This window comes from Haliotis asinina, chromosome 1 (assembly GCF_037392515.1).
Source record: "Haliotis asinina isolate JCU_RB_2024 chromosome 1, JCU_Hal_asi_v2, whole genome shotgun sequence".
Classification (NCBI taxonomy): Eukaryota; Metazoa; Mollusca; class Gastropoda; order Lepetellida; family Haliotidae; genus Haliotis; species Haliotis asinina.
This window is the reverse complement of record NC_090280.1, coordinates 7,622,050-7,646,182: the sequence shown is the minus strand read 5'-3', so window position 1 is coordinate 7,646,182 and position 24,133 is coordinate 7,622,050. Positions and strand designations below refer to the sequence as shown.

The 24,133-nt window shown below is 38.8% G+C and overlaps 1 protein-coding gene across 1 annotated transcript in view; it reads left to right on the top strand.

Annotated features, from left to right (window-relative positions):
• The first annotated feature begins 3,614 nt into the window (after window positions 1-3,614).
• LOC137286914 (uncharacterized) overlaps window positions 3,615-24,133 on the top strand; it is an 81,846-nt gene continuing 61,327 nt past the window's right edge. The window contains exons 1-4 of the mRNA XM_067818980.1: window positions 3,615-3,664; window positions 5,419-5,477; window positions 5,768-6,052; window positions 7,447-7,743. Of these exons, the coding sequence (XP_067675081.1) occupies window positions 3,615-3,664; window positions 5,419-5,477; window positions 5,768-6,052; window positions 7,447-7,743 (691 nt within the window). The remainder of the gene's footprint in view (window positions 3,665-5,418; window positions 5,478-5,767; window positions 6,053-7,446; window positions 7,744-24,133) is intronic.

Genomic DNA, 24,133 nt, shown 5'->3' with positions numbered 1-24,133 from the left:
ACCACGACTTGCGCTTAAAATGTTGAATACAAATTATTTCACGTGAGTAATTGTTCAACATGGGGTTAGAAATGTGAGTACAATCCAGTTAGGCAATGGGTGTATACCTTTGATGGTGGCGATATTTTATTTTGTCATGAAAAATAGTTCTCGAGCCGAAGCGAGGAAAGTACGTTGCCAGCCTTTGCTCGCTTCGCTGGCATGTAAGAAAGGTGGCCTTTTTCTCTATGCTGTGCAATCCATATGAGCTACATTTGCCTGTGTGTGAGGAAGTTGGAGAACTATCGCGCCATGAACATGGGTTGGATTCTCATCTACATGTACTTCCTGCTTACATGTCTATTTTTTCTGCACACCCACACCAGGCTTACGTTATACCCTCGTCTGGATTCTGAATGTAATACTTATCGGCGAAACCGCATTATCAGTGGTTCAAGGGAGATTACTCTCTCCCTCTACCTCGTTCAGGCGAATGTGGGCCCACATTCGAAACTAATGTACCTTGAAAACATCAAATAAATTATGTCTCACAAAAAATACTCAAAAATTCAATATAATTGTGGCATATTGACTTGCAATGTATGAAATAATTCCTAAACAAGTTAGACAATACCCAAAGACACTAAGCAGTGCCCCGCGAAACTAGGCCGTGGATTCATTAATATTCATGAGTTGTTTCTGTTTAATGTATATGACAGAACAACTGAAACCCTGTTGCCAATAATCATTGCCCATGTAGAAGTTGGCACCAAAATTATTACAGATGAATTCAAGTCAATATACTTGTCTACAAAATGCAGGGTATGACCATGACACTGTTAAACACAAAGATGGTTACGTAGATACAAAAACTGGGGCCCACACAAATTCAATCGAAGGATTTGGGGGCAATGCAAAAGCAAAGTTCAAGACAATGCATGGAGTCCCAAGAGCACAGTTGGCTTCTCAGCTTGATGAGATCATGTTTAGATGGAACAACAAAGATGGTTCTATGTTCACAATCATGCTTCGTCTTTTTGCCAAATATTACACATTGTGAATCAATTTATGAGGTATGCTTCATTTTGTATGAAAATACTGAGAGTTTTCCATCAGCTATAGTGACTATAGCTAGCATCAGCTAGCATGAGTTCTCGTTAAATTGTTCATGTCGTTACTCCTCAAAATGTTCACGATGACCTTAACATTTCCAACATATGGTACTGAAAGCATGTATGTATAATAGTTCCTGTCAACTATTTGACAAAACTACCTCTGATAGTTCTACACAGATATTTAATCAGCATCTGTGCTGGTGACTGAAGTTTTCCTGTCAGATTCAGTGTGAAATTTGATAAATTTTCTTCACTATCATGAAATGCATTGACAGGGATAATAGTAATCATCTTGTTTGTTGTTTTCAGCCTTGTGAATCAATTCATGAGTTATGCTTCATACATTTTGTATGACAATACTGAAATGTTTCCATCAAATTCATGTGACTATAGCTAGCATCAGTTCTTAAGCTTGTTAAGGGTTCATGTTGTTACTCTTCTAAATGTCCATGACGCCCATAAATTAACATTTCAAACATATGGTGCTGAAAGGATGTATGCATAACATAGCTCCTGGAATGAATAAAATTTAGAATCATCAGAATGTGTTATTTTTTCATTGTGAGAGTGATTCATTTTTGTAACATTTGAATGGTAAGAAAAGTAGATTTAGTTGGTTTCCAAAATGTGGGCCCACCTACAAAATCTCTGAAGAAAAACACATAAGTGGACCCATAAATCTGTCCACTTTAAGAACTTCAGTTTTTAAGGTGAGCTCGATCACATAAAGCAGATTTATTTATCTTCTTAAAATGTGGGCCCACCCACAAATTGCTGTATAGGGATAAAAAATAAGGGGGCCCACATGTGTTTTCATGTCAATGCAGTATCGTAGTTTTGTGGTTGACACAACTGTTAAGCAAGGACAATGGAATAGCCTACCTTTCCTGACTCTGACATCGGTTACTTCAACATCATGGGGAGCTCTGTAATTTTATAACTCGAGTAGGATTACTAAGAAAATACCTGTATCTATACAATGTGGGCCCACATCCGAGTCCCTCCAGTAACCAACAAGTGGGTGATCTAGAATTTGGTAATATTTGACAAACACGCAGAGAAGTCTTGAAGCTCAATAATGTTATTCATAGTGATGGAAATGGCTCTCTAAACAGAATAACCTGAGCATTTTAATGCTAAACCTGACGGACGATATCGTACATCGCTTTTGCAGCGCCATGTTTTTCTCAGGTACGAAACTAAACGTCATAGCTCGAGGCTGTATTTAGGGATGTCTCCTCTCGCAACTCGAACCACTGATAATGCGGTTTCACCTACTTATCGATATCGCATATACATTCCTTTCAAATACGAATGATTTTCGTTGAAGAAGTACAGTTTTCATTGTGGAAATATTTCACTGGGTCCAACTGAAACAAAGATAAGATATTAAAAAAATGCAGTACATGTTGCTTACATATTGAAATATATTATGAAAATGAACATTATAATTTCCATGTGTACACAAAGTTATATTACTGCGAACAGATAACATGCTGTCATTCCCTCATTTTCTACCACACATAGAAATTGCAAACTAGTGGCCTAATTCACTGTGCCAAAAGTACGAAACCACATGCCGAAACTGAAAATTCAGTCACCTTGTCAAAAATATATATGTTTTTGTTTTCCAGCCAAAGTTTCCACCGAGCAAACATCACACGTAAATTTTGATAGCTACGACCCTGGTTTATCATCTATGATAATGAAAAGCACACAGTTGATTTATCAGAATTCGTAAACTAAAAACAACGACTTTGCCATTGGCAGAGAAATCTGAAAATCTTCTTACGTCAAAAATAAACTGATTATACCCGTTTATCCAAGTACACAGCAAATGCCTATGTGCATTTCTTATGTAACAAAGAAGTTCCGTTGGTATCCTCAAAACAACATATGTCAAATTTGGGATTTCACTTTCTCAGTAAAGTACAAATTCTAGTACTCTTTTGGTTGAGTCCCATCCGGGATTCGAATACGCACCCTCAGAGTCAGGCACCGAATCGCCAGCACACAAAGTCAGCCGCCTAGCCCGCTCAGCCACCGCGACTTCCACCTTACTGACAAAGTGAAATCCCAAATATGACATATGTTGCATTTGACCACTTTCTAAATGGCATCGGGTAATCCTCAAAACAGTTTCGGCCCATAAGTGTTTTCAGGCTGCTTGCGACACAGAGATTACATCTTTCTTGCTGTAACTCGCGTTTGATGGTATAAACCTACACGGGATAATTGCCATCATTCACTTGATGGTCAATTAATGAATTTATAACGGATATAAATAGCGGTAACACCACTAAAATTACTCGACATAGGTTCCCATCTGGTATTTCTCCAGTCTGGAGTAAATACTCCACATTTTATATTAAGGTCAGTAGTGTTTTTGAGTGTAGATTTACGTAATCTATACTGAATACACCCTCTCGTAAAGTACGAGTGTAAAAACAACATCCTTCCTACAAAGAATTAACAGCCACTGCCTTGACTGATTGATTGTTGTTCATTATTGGCTCACTAATGGCGGCCATCATACAGTTAGTTGCCAGGTGTGCTCTCCTGGGTGACCAGTGAGATTATGTCAGTGTGAAAAATTCTCAAACGATGTGTCACTTTTTCGCTTATTGGAGTGTTGAAAGACACAAGACATAGAGCAGGATTATTTAGCAGCTCCAGGTGAATGGAATATCGTTCTTTTATGTGGATATTAATGGATCAATATCAAATAATGTTTTTCTTGTTTATGAATGAATAGTAATTCAAGTGATCGAAGTTACCACAGATGACGAAATAGTCCATCCGCTGGATAACATAAATAGTTAAGTCTGCGTATCTTAAATAGTAAATATAAACAGTTGGTGGGATGCATTATGGTGTGTTCAACAGACTTTAGTTCAATTAATACTGCCGTATGGCTCTGCTGTTTTGGGGAACAAGTGAATTCAGTTGTATATATGCCATCCAACATACAGCATGTCGTCTCTTTTTAGATGTAGGTCATAATACAACGAAATTAGCCGTAAGAGGTGAGATGGGTTGCTTCCCTAAACTCACAAAATACTGTATTGGATCTGTGTTATTGAAAACGCCTATAGTTTCCCAGGCCCGATAGCATTATAAGCAAATTCACAACTGGCCATTCTCCTTCAGTAAGCCATGCGATAACAAAGTTCTACAATTATTAAGTTCTTTGGATTTATCTCTTGTTGATGTGCTGCATATTTCACCAATGGATTTCATTTTTATAAAAGAGAAGTTGTTTGATATTGACTACTCTAACTTGATTACCCAAAACCCCTCTTGTACAATGGCTGTGTACATATTGTAAGAATACTGTTAAAGACGAGGTCCATTTTCTATAGAAATGTAACATATATTCCCACATGTGGCCAATTTTATGGCAAAATGCACGCTCTCTTAACCATCTGAATGTGATAACCTAGTGAATCCCTTAGTTGCTTCAGTGTTACTGATTTTTAAACGAAAAAAAACTACTATAACGTGTGATATTACACCACCCACCTTTTTTTCGTGCTATCTGTATACAGAGATATGTTTGTCTACTCATTGTTTTATGTATTTGTTACTTATGCTAAAAATGTTAAAAGAAGAAAACTACTATGTCGTATGATATTACACCGAGATCAATATTTATGCATTGTCATATGGATCATAATTTGTCACGTAGACCTGTAAAAGCACATTGATAAGATTCATCAATGTGATTCAGAACATTCTATAAACTATGTAAACATCTGCATGACACATTAATAAAATAATCTCTCTCTCTCTCTCTCCCTCTCTCTCTCTCTCTCTCTCCCTCCCTCCAAATAGTCTATATTGTCCAAATAGTGATATTAGTGCTAACTTTCCACGCTAGTAATCTAACTGTGATATTGTAGCTGTTTTCATACCATATAAATATTCGGAAACCATGTCAGTGTTAAATGTTCTCGTCACGATATAGCTGAAACATTGCCTATGTGACGTTAAATATTAACTCACTCACTCTACATGTAGAATTAGGGCAACCGGCATTTACTTTGCCCACGGCCATATCTCTAAACCAATTGCATTTTTTAATACACGATTTTTTAATGGATGTCAACATTATAACAAGGAACACACAATTTGGGAGTATATTCACATTCTGTCATCGAGCTTTTTTGGTGTCAGTTAAGAAATTAAAGGAGTAAGGCTTTGCTTCAAAGCGTGGTGCTCTTTATTTTATAGAGGTTGACGTCCATAAAATGACTTTTGCTTTTGTGGTTCTTGCTTCTATTTAATAGTTCATAAGATTAATTTCCGAATTTCTCATTTTCAGAATGACAATCACCAACGCCGTGCCCAAGTCTTTCCTTTTACTGACACAATCCCTTTGCGGTCAGTTCCACATATTTTCTGAAATCCTATATATGCCAGTTAATGCAAATATTAGTTTTCGTTTACGATATTAACATGATATTTGATTACTAGTACTTCGAAAAACGTTATATATATGTTGCTGAAGACTTATATTCATAGTGTACAAAGACATATGGTTTACACCCTACGGTCCATTTAGGTATCCCTCTTTAAGATTATTTCAAATTTAGTAAAAGCTGATAACTTACCATCGAATTTCGAAAAAGTATAAATATATATAATCCACATTTCTGAAATGTTCTTTACAGTTTCTGCGGTACTCATCTGCTCATATCCCAACTATCTGTGGTCGTCTGGAGAGTTGATCTGTACAGGGGCTGGCTTTATACACAAGTATACCAACCCCAGTGGACTTGAGGTTGCTGAATGTCAACTGTCAAATGGAAAATGCGATTCTGCGAACGCATCGGCGTCTGTCATCAATAAAACTCAAACAGTCCTCAGCATTACTCACATAAAAACAACAGATGCGGGAGAATGGACATGTACGAGTAAACGTAACGTTGATTCCAGATGTAATCTAACAGTTGTGAGTAAGTACTTTTTCATATTTCTGACTGTTCAGACAAAACGGGGCCAATTTCAAGCGATGCCCACGAGACATGAATATTTACTTACGTCCTTGAATCCGGTATTTGTAGTCTGAGGTCAAGATCGTTCGTATCGCTAACATAAGGAATATAGGAAAGGTATCTGTTGTGTTAGTTGTTTCATTTATTTCCAAAATAGGTTTGTGGAACAGGATATTTAGCTAACCCCGAAAGTAACATGCCCGAAAATAACATTTAAATTAAGGCCAGTTAAAATTTTCTGACAATTTCAGCGTGCTCGTGATTGAGATAAGAGTCCAACTTATGGTACATTCAGTCCCTTTCAAATAGACCTTCATCCAAGTGACATGTGGAACGGTTTGCGCTATGTATTATCGGAATGAGTTAGTTACTGCTTGTCTCCTTCTGGGGAGTCGTGAAAATATGAACTATGTCCTTGATCAAAATATAGGAATACCAGGAAGGACATTCACACCGTGAGTGCCAATATTTCCTAAAGCACGTCAGGTAGTCGATGCAAGATCTTGAAATTGTTTGGTGTTTACGTTTTGTCCCATTATCATGCCTTGATATGTATGAATTTTTACAAAGGGGAATTAGTCGCGTTTTCTCACTTCCCCTCCATCATTAATCTGGAAATCTAAAATACTTTGTTGAAATGGACAAAAATGAGATAAGGCGACGTGTTAATAAAGTCTCATTGTTTCCAGTTCTAACACTGGCTCTTCAGCATAAGAAGTGAACAACTGTACGCACGGAATCGCTCGTGTATTTTATAAGTCAGATTAATTTTTTGTGGGTACATTTCGCCTTAAGACCTACATTACAATGTTTGTGGTTACAAAATAGTATTCAAGTCACTTGAACATATGGTTACATACATGGTTACATGTATGGTTACACACAGTAAAAACATCTTTGAAATATATTGGTACAGACTTAACAGTCATAATGTTCTATTTGCTAAAACCTACCCATACTATCACGCTTTGATATTAGTTTAACCTCCAACCCCAACTGGTTGCATAGGGGTACATATATTTATACTTTTTCGAAATTCGATGGTAAGTTATCAGCTTTTACTAAATTTGAAACACTCTTAAAGAGGGATACCTAAATGGACCGTAGGGTGTAAACCATATGTCTTTGTACACTATGAATATAATTCTTCAGCAACATATGTACTTGTCTTAAGAGATGACCAACTGAATTGAATCGTTATTATCTGCGTCGTACTCGATAAGATCTCATACTAGCCGAAATATCTTGAATGATGACGCTTTTTTGTGTCAGTCACAGTCGATAAAAGATCTAATTCATTTAATCCACAACATTTATTTCTACTATGGTATCGTTCTATTGTTTGAATGTTTCAGAGACACCAACATGTAGCATCACCAGTAAGCAGGACACTAACTCACTTGTCCAGTACCAGGAGCTGTCCCTTACAGTGGACGTTCGAGACTACTACTGCTCCACCGCCCACAACATCTCCCTCCAGACCGGGAATGTGACAACCCTGCTGATGAAAGCTGATTCTGTACCAAGTGTCACCGATAATACTTCATCGGTAACACTAAATGTGACGGACTCCCATCTTGGCAAAGTAGGACTGGTGTTTAGATGTGACAGCAGTCAGTGGAGTGTAGAGTGTGCTGGTGTGACTAAATTCGGTTAGTTTTAACGCATCCACATGAAGCACATTACCAAGTGTATAAGCTCGTGTTGATGTAGATTCCAAATATGATATTTATAACAGAATGTCGTTGCAAAATAATGTAGCACCCATCAAAAGTATAGACTTACTAGCCTCTTACTTCAGACAGCTGTTGTAAACTAGATTTTGCAAAAATCATTCCATACCATTTAAAGGTACTGTTAAAACACGGACTCATATATGGTAAAACCAATTCGGAATGGTTAAAAAATTATTGTCCTGAGTTCAGTAAATGAGGAAAATCAGTGAAAATTGGCATTTATTTTTTCAATGAAATCAATGTGCAGCTGTCTACATGTACGATATCTGCACATGCGTCTTAGAAATGTGATGCATGATCCTTATGCAGTTCATCTTAATTAAGTTTGCAGTTGATTTCTCCATGTTAGTGGAGAAATTATGCACACACGCACACACACACACACGCGCGCACACGCACACGCACACACGCACACACGCACACACACCACAAAAATCTGAAGATCCTTAGGACAGACATAATTTCTTCAATTTTGACCGGTTTCACACAGTTGACGTGATCATCATAAGAGTAACTTTAGAGACTACACTTTGTGTGTAACGATATTGACGAAATATTGGATCTACCTTTATAGGAAGGTTCTGTGAAAGGTAATTCCTTAAGCCGCTCAAAGACTTTATCAAGGGCTATACTTTGACCAGCTTTAGGTGTACTGTTACTTTTGTTCTTATTGAACGTCACATCTTCAGTATTTGTCATATTGAAAATGGTATACACACGCACACACACATATTTATAGGAAGTGATTTAAGTGAGCCTAATCTTTTGATTGATGGGTTCCCATAAATACACATAATATATGATTTAATGTTTACATGATCCTTATAGCAACATATACTGAACGTCAATATTACACTATTCTGTCATCTTAGTTTAGCGCTTTTATTTAACAGCCCCAAAGAAACCAGAATGCGACATCACCAGTGACAAGGACACCGAGACACTCACCCTGCACGGGGAAGTGACACTGACCGTGAACGTTACTGCATATTACGATATACAAGGCTCCTACTGTTCTGGAGATACAAATTTCACACTGCAGACAGGTGAAGTCTCGCAATTACTACATGTTGGTGACCAAGGTCTTTCACCAATAACACTCAACGTGACTGAAACACACTTGGGTGGGGTAAGGCTGGTATTCAACTGTCAAGTCCAACACTGGAATCTCAGCTGCAACGGTGTGACCCGACTCCACAACAGTGAGTAATATGTGTTTCTTGAGTGAAAGATCATAAAACCACAAAAATATGCCCCGTGCCAAAACACAATAATGCTTATATGTAGCGATACCCTGTCATGGGTTACCACTATCCTGGCACTATTTGGTTCTTAATCGTATTCCATCTGAAGTATCTGAAACGTATCCTTACATCATGCCCTGAATCTAAATGATGAGTTTGACATCCATGTGTACTAAACTGGAACTATCGATAGGACGACCTCTTGTAAAAATGTCATTCCGTATAAATAAATACATAAATAGATAGTCCATTTATTGTTTGTCGTTCCAATAAACACTACTGTGTAAGTGTACTTGCATATTGTGAGTGGGTGAGTTAAGCTTTACTTCGCGTGTAGCTATATCCCAGCAATATCACGGCGGAGGGCACCAGAGATGGGCTTCACACAATGTGTACATTGTGTATTATAAACGTCACTATACGATATTGAAAAATAATTCAAGGGTTGCATGCCAAAACGACCTAAGTCAGACTTGGTTGTTTTGGAATAGTAACAGAGGTACATGCAGCTTGAGAAGTTTTTTCCGGTGATTGTAAGGGTGTTGGGGTATGATTTATATACACCTGGAAATTAATCAAGCAACACCCCAATTTTTTCTATTGGAGCAACTTTGAAGTGTTCTGACAATCAAAATATGCCGGGTTGATATAGTTTGACACTTTTTTATTCAACAGACGATCTCTGACAAACAACTTAAAGGGAAAAAGTATCAAGACTTTGCTTTATTGCAACGAAATCCAAATTCTTAAAACTGTCTTAAATTCATGAAAAAATGGACACAATTTACTATTCATCCACAGACGTTGTTGTCAGGTGTATTAACACAAATGTCACATGGAAAGAAAGAACAGTCATCTGAGAGTCTGCACACCGACTTTCATCAATATCTAGTGTGTCCTCCCTGCGCACGCACCACCGATTCCAGACGCCTCCTCATTCCTTGGATGAGTCTCCGGATCTGATTCTGGGGGATCCTGTTCCACTCCTCATGCAGGGCAGCCGTCAATTCGTTGAGATTATGGACTGGTGGGTCTCTCTGCCTCACACGACGGCCAATAAAGTCCCACAAATGTTCAATGGGGTTGAGGTCAGGGCTCATGGCAGGCCATGGAATTCTGTCAATTGCATTTTGCCGCAAAAAATCATTTACAGCATGCGCCCTGTGAGGTCTAGCATTGTCGTCCATAAATATGGGTCTCGTTGCCAGAGGATGGTTCTCAAAATGAGGTACCACAGCCCTGTCAAGAACCTCCTGTTGGTAACGAACACCGTTAAGGTTGCCACGGATGGTAATGATATCCAACTTGCAGTTCATGGAAATGCACCCCCATACCATAACGGAACCTCCCCCAAAGGCCACAGTCTCCTGGATGTTCCGTGGAGCCATTGCTGTGTTCCTCTGCCTCCAGACCCGAGTACGACCGTCCACCATGTGCAGCAAGAACCGGCTCTCATCTGAGAAATGGACCTTCCTCCAAGAGGCAATGTTCCAGTGCAAACGGTCATTACACCAGGCCAGTCGGGCTGCCTTATGGGCTGGAGACAGTCTGGGTCGCTTGATTGGCCTCCTTGCCCGGTATCCTGCAGCTTTCAGACGATTCCGAACAGTCCTGTTCGAGATGGGTCTCCCTGGAAGCCACTCCTGTCTCAACCGAGAGCTCGAGTCGAAGGACCTGCGCCGTACAAGTCTCAGTAAAGCTCTGTCCTCCCGGACTGTGGTCTTCCTGGGTCTTCCTGGTCTAGGCAGGTCTTTAACTTCATTAGTGGCCCGGTATTTTTTCAAAAGTTTTGAAATTATGGAATGATGTCGTCCGATTTGAGTCCCGATTTGTCTTAGAGACATACCAGCATTCCTCATGCCGATTATTTGCCAACGAGTGGCCTCTGATAATTTCCTACGTGCCATGACATTGAAATGAATGAAAAACCGAATGCAATCGACAACCTGCGCTTGTAAACACCCCAGGGAAAAAGTGCATTTTTCGAAAGTTGAGGTTAAAGCAATGCACGTGCGCTGTGCAAGCTTCACGCGCGTCATATCAACCCATGAAAAGCTCATGCTGTATGTCAATACATCAAAATTGAATAATCAATCATCAAAATTACTTCGTTAAACTTTGTTAAGTTTTTATGTGTCTTTGAATTTGGTGTTGCTTAATTAATTTCCATATGTATAGTTTTCAAGAAAATAGCTATTAAAATCTGGTACACAGTGCCAAAATGACCTAAGTCAGACTAAGGTTGTTTTGGCTGATAACAGTCATGACTTATGTTGTTCTGGCATGGAACTGTCGTAGACTCTTCCGGAAGGAGGTAGAAAAGTCTTCCCCCGTGTGGATTCCACAGCAAACAAGCACCTCAAATTAAGGACAATTCTGGACTTAAAACAGCTTGTATAAATTATACAAAATGATAATTTATGATTACAAATTCAACAAAATATGTGACTGAATGGTGAAATTATTAATTTAGACCTGTAAACTCCATTTTTCCACTCCTGTGACTTAGGTTGTTTTGGCAGGGAATGAATCAAACATGTTGACAGGATGTTTTATTCCTACTAAATGGGTTCAAAGGATAATTAACATGGTTTGAAGCAGGAGATGAAACGTTTAAGAAATATTACATCTTTCACTTTTCAAATCTTTTGTTTTGGGGTAGTAAAATCTTGTTATTTATTTATATTTATTGCTTTTTACCCATTCTGAAGTACAATGAAAACCTCTGTTTCTTTCTTGTGACGAATGGTCTCTCTACTGCGGCTTTGAGAGAGACTTTTCAGCACTTCGAACCGACCATCTTATTCAGGGACTTAGCTACCGTTCATAGACGCTGTACAAGCCTGTCACTTTGGGCGAGATACATCTACCTCAGTCTTCAAAGATGTGTTTGCCTTTCAAGATCAGATGAACGTTATGGGTTTTCAAATTATATAATACCACTGTGTACCAATGTGGAGAAGCTTATGCTCTGTAGCGTACATGTTATCCTCGATAATGTCCGGGGTATACGTCCCGATAAAAACTCCACAAGAGTAGAAAAGATATATGGTAACATATACCCTGGAGATTATTGAGGATGCATACATGTATGCTCATTGCAGTCATTGCATGTACTAAAAAAAGCTTACAAATGAGTAAGAATACACTCAGGTAATTAGAATATACTGAAGGAGTAAGAATATACTGGAGTAAGAATATACTGAAGAAATAAGATTATACTGAAATAATCACAATATACTGAAGGAGTAAGAATATACTGGAGGAGTAGGGATACACTGGAGGAATCAAAATACACTGGAGGAATAAGAACATACTGGGGGAATAAGAATATACGGGAGGAGTAGGGATACGCTGGAGGAGTAAGAATATACTGGAAGAGTAAGAATATACCGGAGGAGTAGGGATACACTGGAGGAGTAAGAATATACTGGAGGAGTAAGAATATACTGGAGGAGTACGGATACACTGGAGGAGTAAGAATATACTGGAGGAATCAAAATATACTGGAGGAATCAAAATATGCTGGAGGAGTAAGAATATACTGGAGGAGTAAGAATATACGAGAGGAGTAGGGATACACTGGAGGAGTAAGAATATACTGGAGGAGTAGGGGTGCACTGGAGGAGTAAGAATATACTGGAGGAGTAAGAATATACTGGAGGAGTAGGGATACACTGGAGGAGTAAGAATGCACTGGAGGAGTAAGAATGCACTGAGTAAGAATACATTGATGGATTAACACTACACTGAAGAAGTACGAACACACTGACGAAGTAAACTTACACCCCGACAGTTTGTGTCCCTCGAAAAAATAACAAGTCGTTCTCTATAAATTCTTGTCTTTCAGCGAAATATTAAATTTACAATGTAAATGCAAGAATTCAGTCAATCTTTGATAACTGATGCACTTCAGGATTCGTATTTTTTATTGTTTATTCACCTTACTGCTATCAAGTACATGTCCACAATATATCACATTAGGATTGCATGCCCATACCAGGACCTATTCTATTGTCATTGTTATCATTTAGCATTGAAATAGAATAATATGTATAGTTACCATCACAATCAGGGTAATTTACACTGAATTAATCAAATTAGTTAAGTATATTAGTGACTTAGTTTATTTTGGCAAGCAACTTTTGTGACTTAGGTTGTTTTGCCATGGAAACTTGTGCTGACTTAGGTCATTTTGGCAGGTAATGAAGAAGTCAAAAATGCAATAAATGTTGAAATATTAATGGAAACTCGTGTAACGACTCACAATCCTTCATTGTATGTTTCATGTTATGAGTTAAGCCTATTTCCGCCTCCATATCTATAGTAAAACTGAAAATACTGTTTTTCGTCTCTCCTGTAAAGTTGCAAAAAACGACTTAGCTTGTTTTGGCATCCAACCCTTCAATTTGTATCATCCACACCTACATGTTAATATTACGATTATGTGAATGATATAAACCATTTTCAATATCACACAGTTATTTTTACCATGCACATACCAGAAATACTGTATGCTCAGAACTGTTCGATGCCCAAGTACTATGACTGTATTCATTGTGTATGAGTAACACAGCAATCTCACTCAACATATCCTTGCAACATTAGGACACAACGCTGGCTTTTTCACTGCGGATGCGTGTATTAGTTCGAAAAACATATTTTCATGTCGTGACTTTAATTACAACAATTCACTAACACGTTTCATTTCAATCGTTGTCCATTTACAAAACAATGTATATTTATTACTTTGCCGTTATCACAAGTTCTTGCCGTCTTTCGATCGACTGCACGGTCGCGTGTTCCAATTTCTGCATATGGCATATGCAGGAATCATGTCTTAATATGACTACCGCACGGTATAAACGTCTCACAAAATGAGTGAGTTTGCCCCAGCTCTAGTTCAGAGAAAACTCGATAACTATTACACTTGAGTTGTACGATTGTACAATTGCACAAGTAGGATCTGAAGATCCACGTGGCTTGTGTTGGTACACAGCTTAGATATTTGGTGTTTTAAGTAATATTTTACTTTTTATCTGGAAGTGGCGGCTGGTGAGATCAAGGACTTTCAAGTCCTGTCGGTTATAATGATAGGACGCCACAGCCTGTGTGTGAATATATAAGATACACGGGTATTCTAAGGATACTAATAGGGCTTAGCAGCCATCGACCGTATGGTAACTCAGAGGAAGGAGACTAAGTATGTTGCCATAATCGACAATCCATGAAAACAAGTGTAAAGTGGAAGTGTACACGAAAACTCACGTATCGTCGTATATGAACCAAAATAGATCTTTAACTTCTTAATATCGGTGTTTGTAAACTCTATACTATTTTTCTTACAAAAAAATATATAACCTGCACTATAAGTGCTGAAGTTTATGCCGAGCTAAACAGTCGAGAGTTATCGCCCTGTTGATTATTTCAAATAATTAGAATAGGCTTGTGTTTACTGCACTTTTGCTACGATGTTCTTGACATGGACGATATAACACGTATACATCAGCAAGTGTATGCGACGGGTAGATAATCGGATCACTCACAGTATCAGAACAATACACAGTGTAAAAAGGTAATCCGAGATGGGCGTCATTTACATTTGAAACTAGTGGGTCTTTCACCGCGCACCATCTGATATATTTTGCTAGATGTTATTTTTGTACAATGTAACAGCGTGGAACCCACGTGAAATGGGTCCAAGACGTCAATCATAATTAATTTCGTCATTTCCACGGGACATAACCTATGATGTATTTATTGTGGACACAGAAATCTTGGTTAATGTAGAAACTTAACTTGTAACGCCAGACCAAAAGTTAGTTACTTCTGATGTCTGTGTTGCTTTGGCTATAGAACCACCTGTCAAGGATATCTTATGATGAAAACGTGGAAGACAGAACGGTTCATTTTCGTGTAAACTCGCCCTTTAGAGGCACCCGTGGCGAGCCACCTCCTCGTGGTGGGTGCTGGGTAACGCCAAGAGCTCGCCGAAACCCCCGTTGTGGACCCGGGGGGATATTTGGTCCACCAACCCGTTTGCCGTGGGTTGCGGCCCTGTGTCGGTGGAGGAGGGGATCCTGGTGGCTGAGGGCAATGGGAGCAAGACCAGTGTTCCTATTGCTCAACACACCACTTCGGCCCTGACTTCACCTAGACGGGAGGTTGAATGGGCCCGGTTCAAGCCCTGAACATTACTGTATGTAATGTTACACAAAATTTTGAGAAACGTAAGATGTATATTATTAGGTCTTGGCCGATTTTTGGATCTTCAGAATTTCAAATTTCACTAATTCATATTTTTGCCTAGAGTCGTATGCCCAAAAGGCGGTGGCTCATGGGCCAATCTGGTGGAATTATTAATGTTTTAATTCTTCTGCTGGAGTATGTCATCCGAGTATCCTTGGTGCTGTAAGCTTGAGGCCCGCTTACTTTAGCATTGTCCTTGTGATACTCCGTGGTGGGTGGGGAGCTCTGATGATAAACCATTTAAACTAAAAATGGCTTATGAGACCCCAACAAAAAAACCCAAAACGTCCACTTGATATTGACCCTGTTGATACTGACCATAGACCATCTGCATCGATTGAGTATTGGCCGCGTTTCATTGTTATTGAGACTCCTGACAAGACACCGTTAAAGTTGAAAACCTTTGCTGTATCCAAGGGTATTCAAGGTATTGCAGGGAATGTGAAGAACATAAGACGCTTACGTTCAGGTGCCCTGTTAGTAGAGTGCGGGAAAAAGCAACAAGCAACTAATTTGCTGAACATTAAATCTTTCGTGGGTATTCCGGTCACGGTTTCTGCACACAAAACCTTGAATTCAAGCAAAGGTATCGTTAGAGATCGAGGCCGATTGTTTGATGATATGTCGGAACTTGATATAGGATCTGAAATGAAGGATCAAGGTGTACTCTACATCAAGCGCTTTTCAACTCGGAGAAACAGAGAAACCATCAAAACGAACACCTATCTGTTTACTTTTTCATGTCCTAATGCTCCCAAATCAGTGAAGGTAGGCTACTATAACATTCCAGTTGATACCTACATCCACAACCCGCTAAGGTGTTTTAAATGCCAGAAATATGGACAAGGCGTAAATACTTGCACATTGTCTGTTGTGTGTGCTCACTGTGGTGAGAAGACACACACAACAGAAGATTGTGACAGTGATTATAAAAAATGTACCAATTGCTCAGGCGACCATTCGTCATTTTCTAAACAGTGTCCTATTTGGAAAGAGCAAATGGAGATCAATAAAATAAAATTTACACAAAATATCTCTTTTTCTGAGGCCAAAAAACTGGTCAAGAGATCTGAACTTTCGGAAAGTTATGCTACAGTAACAAAAACATCATCGGGGTGTAGCTCTAAAACAACATCAACCACAGGCTGCCAAACTACCTTGACTTGGGTCAGTTGTGATTCTCCACAGCCTTGGTGCACTGCTATATCATCACAGACTGAGGAATCACTTCCCAGTACATCAAAGTCTTCTTCTGATCACAAATCATCATCTCAGTCACACTCAAAGTCTCAATCGACAGGTGATAGTCAACACACTGTGAAAAGTAAACCGAAGCCAAAGCCTGATGCTTCAAAACAACAAAGAATCAGAGCTCCTAAAGGGTCACAGAACAAAATTCAACTGTTTAATAAATACGGGTCTCTTGAAGACATGGACGTTTCTGAAAACGTCCATTCTAGGGCACATAGCTTGTCGCCCTCCAAAAGAGTGCGGGGTAGATCCCCAATAAATCCCCCTAAAAGATAGTTTATTCCAATAATATTATACAGTGGAACTGCAGAGGATTGAGGACAAATTTACATGAATTACAGCTATTAGTCTAAGATTTCACACCTTCAGCCTTATGTCTCCAAGAGACATATTTAAAACAAACAGATACATTTGACCTTCGTCATTTTAATGCATATCACTGCTTTTCACCTCCAGGTGATAGGGCCACTGGCTGATCATCCATTCTGGTTAGACAAAACGTTATTCAAAGCCCTGTTCCACTTAATACTAATATGCAGGCTGTTGCAGTGAGAATTACGTTACATGTAGCGTTTACACTATGCTCTCTTTATATTTCACCGTCTTCGGTGTTTGCCAAAACCGATCTTCAAGCTCTATATGACCAACTCCCGAAGCCCTGTATTATAATGGGAGATTTAAATAGGCACAACCCACCTTCGGGAAGTGTAACTACAAACGCTAAAGGTAAGTAGTTGGAGGACTTTTGTTCTGGCAATGATTTATGTATTTATAATGATGGTTCCAACACATATTTACACCCTTGGACAGGGACCTATTCTGCTCTCGACTTGTCATTGACAAATTCAGAACTACTAAATGAATTCGAATGGTCAGTCCACGATGTCCTCTGTGGAAGTGATCATTTTCCTACTGTATTAAAAGCTGTAACTCCATCTGATGTTCCTCCATCATCAAGACGAAATTTTAAAAAGGCTAACTGGGCTTTATATGAAACACTGTGTGCTGAAAAACTTAAACCTGAACGTTTTATTGACGTTCCCGATGCTATTAAATACTTTTCTGATGAACTAAATTCCATAGCTGCTGAGTGTATACCAAAGTCCTCTGCAGTTCCACGTGGAACATAAGAAAACCATGGTTCAACGAAGACTGCAAACAAGCTAGGAAGGCAAGGAAAAAAGCAGAACATTATTTCCGTCGCCATCCTATGGTGCATAATTTAAATAAATGTAAAATTTTAAATGCTAAAGCACGACGTAGTTTTAAACACAACAAACGCCAATCTTGCCAAAATTATGTATCCAAAATAAATTCTCGGACACCCATGTCCAAGGTATGGAACATGGTCCAGAAAATTAAAGGTAAAGGTACTAAATCTACTGTCCATCATCTTAAACATGGAGATCAGTTACTTACTGATAAATCAGATATCGCAAATAAACTGGGCGAAACTCGCGCTAGACACTTTTCCTCTTCTAATTATTTACCTAAATCCTAGCAGTATCAAAAACAACAAGAAAAGAAAACTATTAATTTGAACTCAGATAATGGGGAAGATTATAATGAAACATTTTCTATTCATGAACTCCATACTGCTCTTGATCAAGCTCATGACACTGCTACTGGAGCTGATAACATACATTATCAGCTCCTGAAGCACTTACCAGAGTCCTGTTTAGAGGCACTCTCATGCATTTTTAATGATATTTGGACTTCAGGTAAATTTCCTTCTTCATGGCATGACGCTATAGTAGTACCAATACCTAAACCTGGACGTGATCATACGGATCCATCCAATTATCGTCCGATTTCGTTAACTAGCTGTGTTTGCAAGACCATGGAACGCATGATAAATAATCGACTAGTTTGGTACTTGGAAACAAATAATCTTATAACTGATATACAATGTGGTTTCCGTAAAAACAGAAGTACTGTCTATCACTTAGTGCGTTTAGAATCATTTGTTAAAAATGCACTAATTAATAAACAACATGCTGTGTCTATCTTTTTTGATCTTGAAAAAGCATATGACACAAACTGGAAATATGGTATTTTAAGAGACTTACATGACTTCGGCTTGCGAGGTCGTTTACCTCAATTTATAGCAAACTTTTTAAATAACAGACAGTTTCAAGTTCGAGTGGGTTCTACCCTGTCTGATCATTACAATTAGGATCAGGGTGTTCCACAAGGCAGTATTTTATCTGTCACTCTTTTTAGCATCAAGATCAACAGTTTATCAAAAGTTTTAAACGATTCAATTGATGGATCGCTTTTCGTGGATGATTTTAATATTTCTTGCCGAGGTAAAAATATGCATACTATTGAACGGCAACTGCAGTTGTGTTTAAACAAAATAGAGAAATGGTGTCTTGAAAACGGCTTCTAATTTTCTAAATCCAAAACTAATTGTATACATTTTTGCAGAACATATAAGCCACATAAGGACCCAGAACTATCTCTAGATGGCACTCCCATCAAAGTTGTAAAGGAGGCCAAGTTCTTGGGATTAATTTTTGACTCACATTTAACGTTTCTACCACATATCAAATCCCTCAAAACTAAATGCCTGAAGGCACTTGACTTGTTGAAAGTAGTTTCAAATTCTAAATGGGGAGGGGACCAAGCTACCCTCCTGCAACTTTATCGATCACTGATCCGGTCAAAACTTGATTATGGCGCCATTGTATATGGCGGAGCCTGTAAAAGCAGCCTGAAACTTTTAGATTCTGTTCACCATCAAGGTCTAAGACTTTGTCTTGGCTCCTTTCGAACTTCACCTGTTGACAGCCTGTACGTTGAGGCTGATAAGCCATCTCTTGAGCAGCGATGTACCAAATTAGCTTTACAGTGTGTAACAAAATTATATTCCAGTGAGTCAAACCCTGCATATAACTGTGTGAGGACTCATACAATATGAAATCTTTGCTTGTACTCTTAGTTTAAGAATTAAACCATTTCTTGCTGCTGCCGGCATTAAGCTGGAAAATATAGCTCCTTCTCGTCTTCTTTCTTCTCCTCCTTGGCAGTTGGTTAGGCCCCAAGTGGACCTAACATTGACCACATTTAAAAAATCAGAAACTAATGAATTACAGTATAAACAAGAATATAATGAATTGAAACATAAATATAGCAGTTATAAATCCTTATTTACAGATGGGTCCAAGGACGGTGGCGCAGTAGCTTGTGCCACTGTCATTGGATTCAGAACAATATCTTCTAGATTACCAGACAACAGTTCTATTTTTACCGCTGAGGCTAACGCCATACTAACAGCTCTTAAATATATTCAAAGACGCCATAAACATAAACAATATATAATCTATTCCGACTCTCTTTCTTCCCTTCAGACGATTAAAAATCTTTCTTGTAAACATCCACTTTTAAATGAAATTATTGAATTATATAATGATCTTGCTACTGGCCAATACGACATCGTCTTCTGTTGGTTACCCAGCCACGTTGGCATTTCTGGTAACGCAATGGCCGATCTTGCTGCTAAGGCAGCACTCTGTGACTCAACTTCTTATTCCTTATTCTGACTACAAAGCTAGCATTAGAGCTTACACTCGTGATCTGATGCAGAAGAAGTGGGACACCCAAGTAGGTATAAATAAACTACATGAAATAAAACCCTACATTGGTTATACCCACTTGGGTTGTCAGTCCAGATTTGAAGAAGTCATTTTGGGACGATGTCGTATTGGCCATACAAGATACACTCATGCATACCTTTTAAAAGGTGATGATCCTCCGTTTTGTATCCCTTGTGATGAGAGAGTCACGGTCAAGCATATCCTGCTTGACTGTGTTGAATTCTCCATCATAAGGGATAAGTATTTTTGTGTAAAAACTGTTAAGGATCTTTTTAACACAGTCAGCGCTCATTTAATTATTGGTGTTTTTAAAGGAAATTGATTTCTTGGTTGAAGTTCGAGTAATATGTTCTGTATATAAATGTATTTTAATGATTGGTAGTTTAGGTTAGGAACTAGAATTGTTAGTGGCTGTACCCTCAAAGGGGGTTGAAATATTGTAAAATTATTGTCCTCCTGAGAGGGTACGTAAGTCCACAAACATTCACAGTAAATTTAAATCTACCAGGTTTTTAATCGTAGTATTCATGTTGTTTTAATTCTGGCTGGCATATTGTACACTCGCCAGCAGCTGAAGGGATGGTGTAAATCCAACTAGGGTCCATGCAGGTAGCAAAGGTACTGTAAGTCCCCATGGTCCCTAGTTTGGTGATCTACCTTCTGTTGTTGGCGATCTATAGCATGATTTTATAGTGTATTGTCCTAATGGTGATGTTGTTTTTAACTTTCCATGCTAGTTTTAATTCCATTTGTGATATTCTAGTTGTTATACTGTCCTTCGTTGACAGGCTATATAGTAGACATACAATTAATTTTGATATTAGATGTTCTCGTCACGATATGGCTGAGATATTGTCGATGTGACGTTAAATTTTAATTCACTCACTCGCCCTTTACCACTGTTTAGTTTACTGTTGGTTCTGCTAAGAACCTGTACTGTAGTGCGCTTGTTTTATGAAGACGCTAGCCTAACGTAAGCCTATCGTAAGCTTAAGTCCTCCTAACGTTTCTCGTAACATTCGTACCTCCTATACTGTAACATAGGACGTTCGAATGCTATCTGAAAAGTGACGATATCTTAGGCTTACTAGAGGTTTGTAAAACGGGGCCCTGGTTGTAAATACCATAGCGTGTCAGCAGCATGTGAACTGAGCTCATCTAAACGTCGTAACATTTTCACGAACAGCATCAGTGAGTGAGTGAGTGAGTGAGTGAGTGAGTGAGTGAGTGAGTGAGTGAGTTAGTTAAGATGTTAAATCACATCGGCAATATTCCAGCCATATCCCGACAAAGAGACAATGAGACAAGTTATAATTTCATATTAAACAAATGAAAATGTATTAAACTGTGTCAAGGAAGGGGAGCAAAACAACTAGATTATCACAGGTTTCAATTAGAAACTAGCAAGTAACTCTCACACATATCTACTACAGATGACCTACTATAGAAACAGGTTATAGGTCGCAACAACTGAGAGTAGATACACCATACTAGTGATCATGAGGACGTACAAAACTTTTGATACCTGCGTAGACCCTAGCTGGATTTACACCATCTCTTCGGCTATGATTCTATGATTAAAGAGAAGTTACACTGACTTTGAACGTTTTGAGATTTATGTATCCTCTAAGGAGGACAAAATTTAATAATATGAACTGATGCGGGTCTAGGATTCATACTCCGGTGGAACAGCGTATCCTTGATAAATCTATGGCACGTCGCCCGACGGATCAAACAACTCACGCAATATAGAACTGAGACATTTTCATCTTTGTCATCTGTTAGATTAAAGTCGCCTGTGCCCTGTGCCGTTCACATGGGAGGGCCTTCTGTCGTATTAGATTATACCCTTATTCGTCACAATAGCAACCGCTGAGTGTGGGAACACTCTTACCACAGAGGTCAGAATGTTTTTGTGTCATTTGAGATTCCCACAAAATAGGCTGCGTCTCATTCAAGAACCTGTCGTAAAACACGCAACATGAACGTTGATACCCGGAATAACCCGTTCATATGCTTCTTACGATTGGTTGCCATGGTAAAAGGTCAGAGTGACACCTGGTATTCAAAGTTTTACACTAGAGAAATAATTGTACAATCGACGCTGCTTTCAGCAGAGATTTCTTCGAAGGTGGAAAGGGTTTTGTTGTCTCTGTTTACTCTTCTCCTCTTGTAGCGATAGGTTTTCCTCCATCACCTTGTCAATATTCACACAAATGTTTCGGATATGTTAGTTTCTGCCGCGACGTGCACTGTAAAGTTTTCTGCCACGATCTGCACTGTAACGTTTATATCCAGTTGATGGACACTTGCAATATCGCCCCTCCCAAGAAGATGGGTTTTCAGGGAAGGATTGTTGATTCCAAATCCTCAGATATGTATGGAAGACTTTTTGTCACGAAGCATACCCGTCTACACGCTGACAACAGTTGAAGTTACAGATTTTGGTAAATTTTTGTGTCGGGTTTGTGTTTTTTAAAGCCCGCTAAACAGGGATGTGATTAACGATGAGAGTATAAGGAGCCATATATGTAAAGATATTTATAGATGCTGATAGCTTTCATTTAAGTCAGAACTGTGTGAGTGTTTTGTCTTTTAATCAACAAACATAAATAGTATCATGATCAGTGTGATGAATTTAGCAACTGAATGACAAGTTAAGGCTAGACAGACACGCCAGGGTGCAGTTAAAGTCATTTCTCTGTCACACAAATGGGTACATAATCAGGCCTAGATCAGACAATCCAGTGATCAACAAAATGAGCACAAGCCATGTAACTAACATTCTATGGCATGTGTGAATCCGATCTGATGTGTGGTCAGTATTTGTGTTCCTGTTCTTCAGGTTGTTCCAAGTTGTACCATATGTTACCGTGTATTAAAGGAGAGCGATTGACTTGCTTTTGGCTGTTTTCCAGGTTACTTTCTTCATGGCAGGCACGATGAGCTTTCTCTAAAGTACCACTATTCAATAGTCGCGATAAAGTCGGAATCAGTCACTTGATATTTTTCTTATGAATATGGAAACAGTGTATAATAGCATGAGGTAATACAATGCCCTGGCTACCTGTGTCGGTGATAGTGTTGCTCACGTGTCATACAAGGATTTAATATCCCTGTGGGAGATTTCCCTGTTATCACCGAACCACAGAACTTCCTGACACACGAGCAATCGTTGTATTATTATGTATTGATGGGTGTAGCTGTTTCCCATGAATACACAGGAAAATATTTTAGCATTTGGTAATATATTATTGATATCGTGTGCGACGGCCACAGCTGCCCACGTGTTTCTGCAACAAATATCTATTCAGCAGTGTTCTATCACCTCTAACAAAACCACGACCAACCACACAGTTTATCCTTTCCCACTTAATGAAATCATGTAGCCATGGATACAGTTGTTTCTATCAATGGTCGAGAGGTAAATTATGAGTACATTGTATGAAATTCAAAGCCTTTTCAAATCGTTTCCCTTACATAGGAACGTAATTGTGTATGTAGTATAATCTATATTTCATTGCACGGAAGATATTTTAGACATGCAATAGGTGACGAATTACTTTAAAATTGATCTACGCGTCTAGAGAGGTCGGGTGGTCAGGCTCGCTAGCATGGTTGGCAAAGTACATCATATCCCACTTGCGTAATTCGATGACCATGCTGTGACATCTCACTGGGTTGTCTGGTCCAAACTCGATCATTTACAGAGCCGGAATGTTGCAGGGTTACAGAGTAACAATACACTCACTCACTCACTCACTCACTCACTCACTCACAACTATTAGGCATGTGACATGTCTGTGCATCACTGCCTCTGAAGTCTACAGACATATTCACACAATATACAACGCACTCTTTGGGGAATGATCATAATACAGGTAACCAAGTCAGAGATCAACAAAAGCATTTTAGTAGCCTCGGGAACCCCCACTGGTAGTTAGGGAAATACTTTACAGCGGA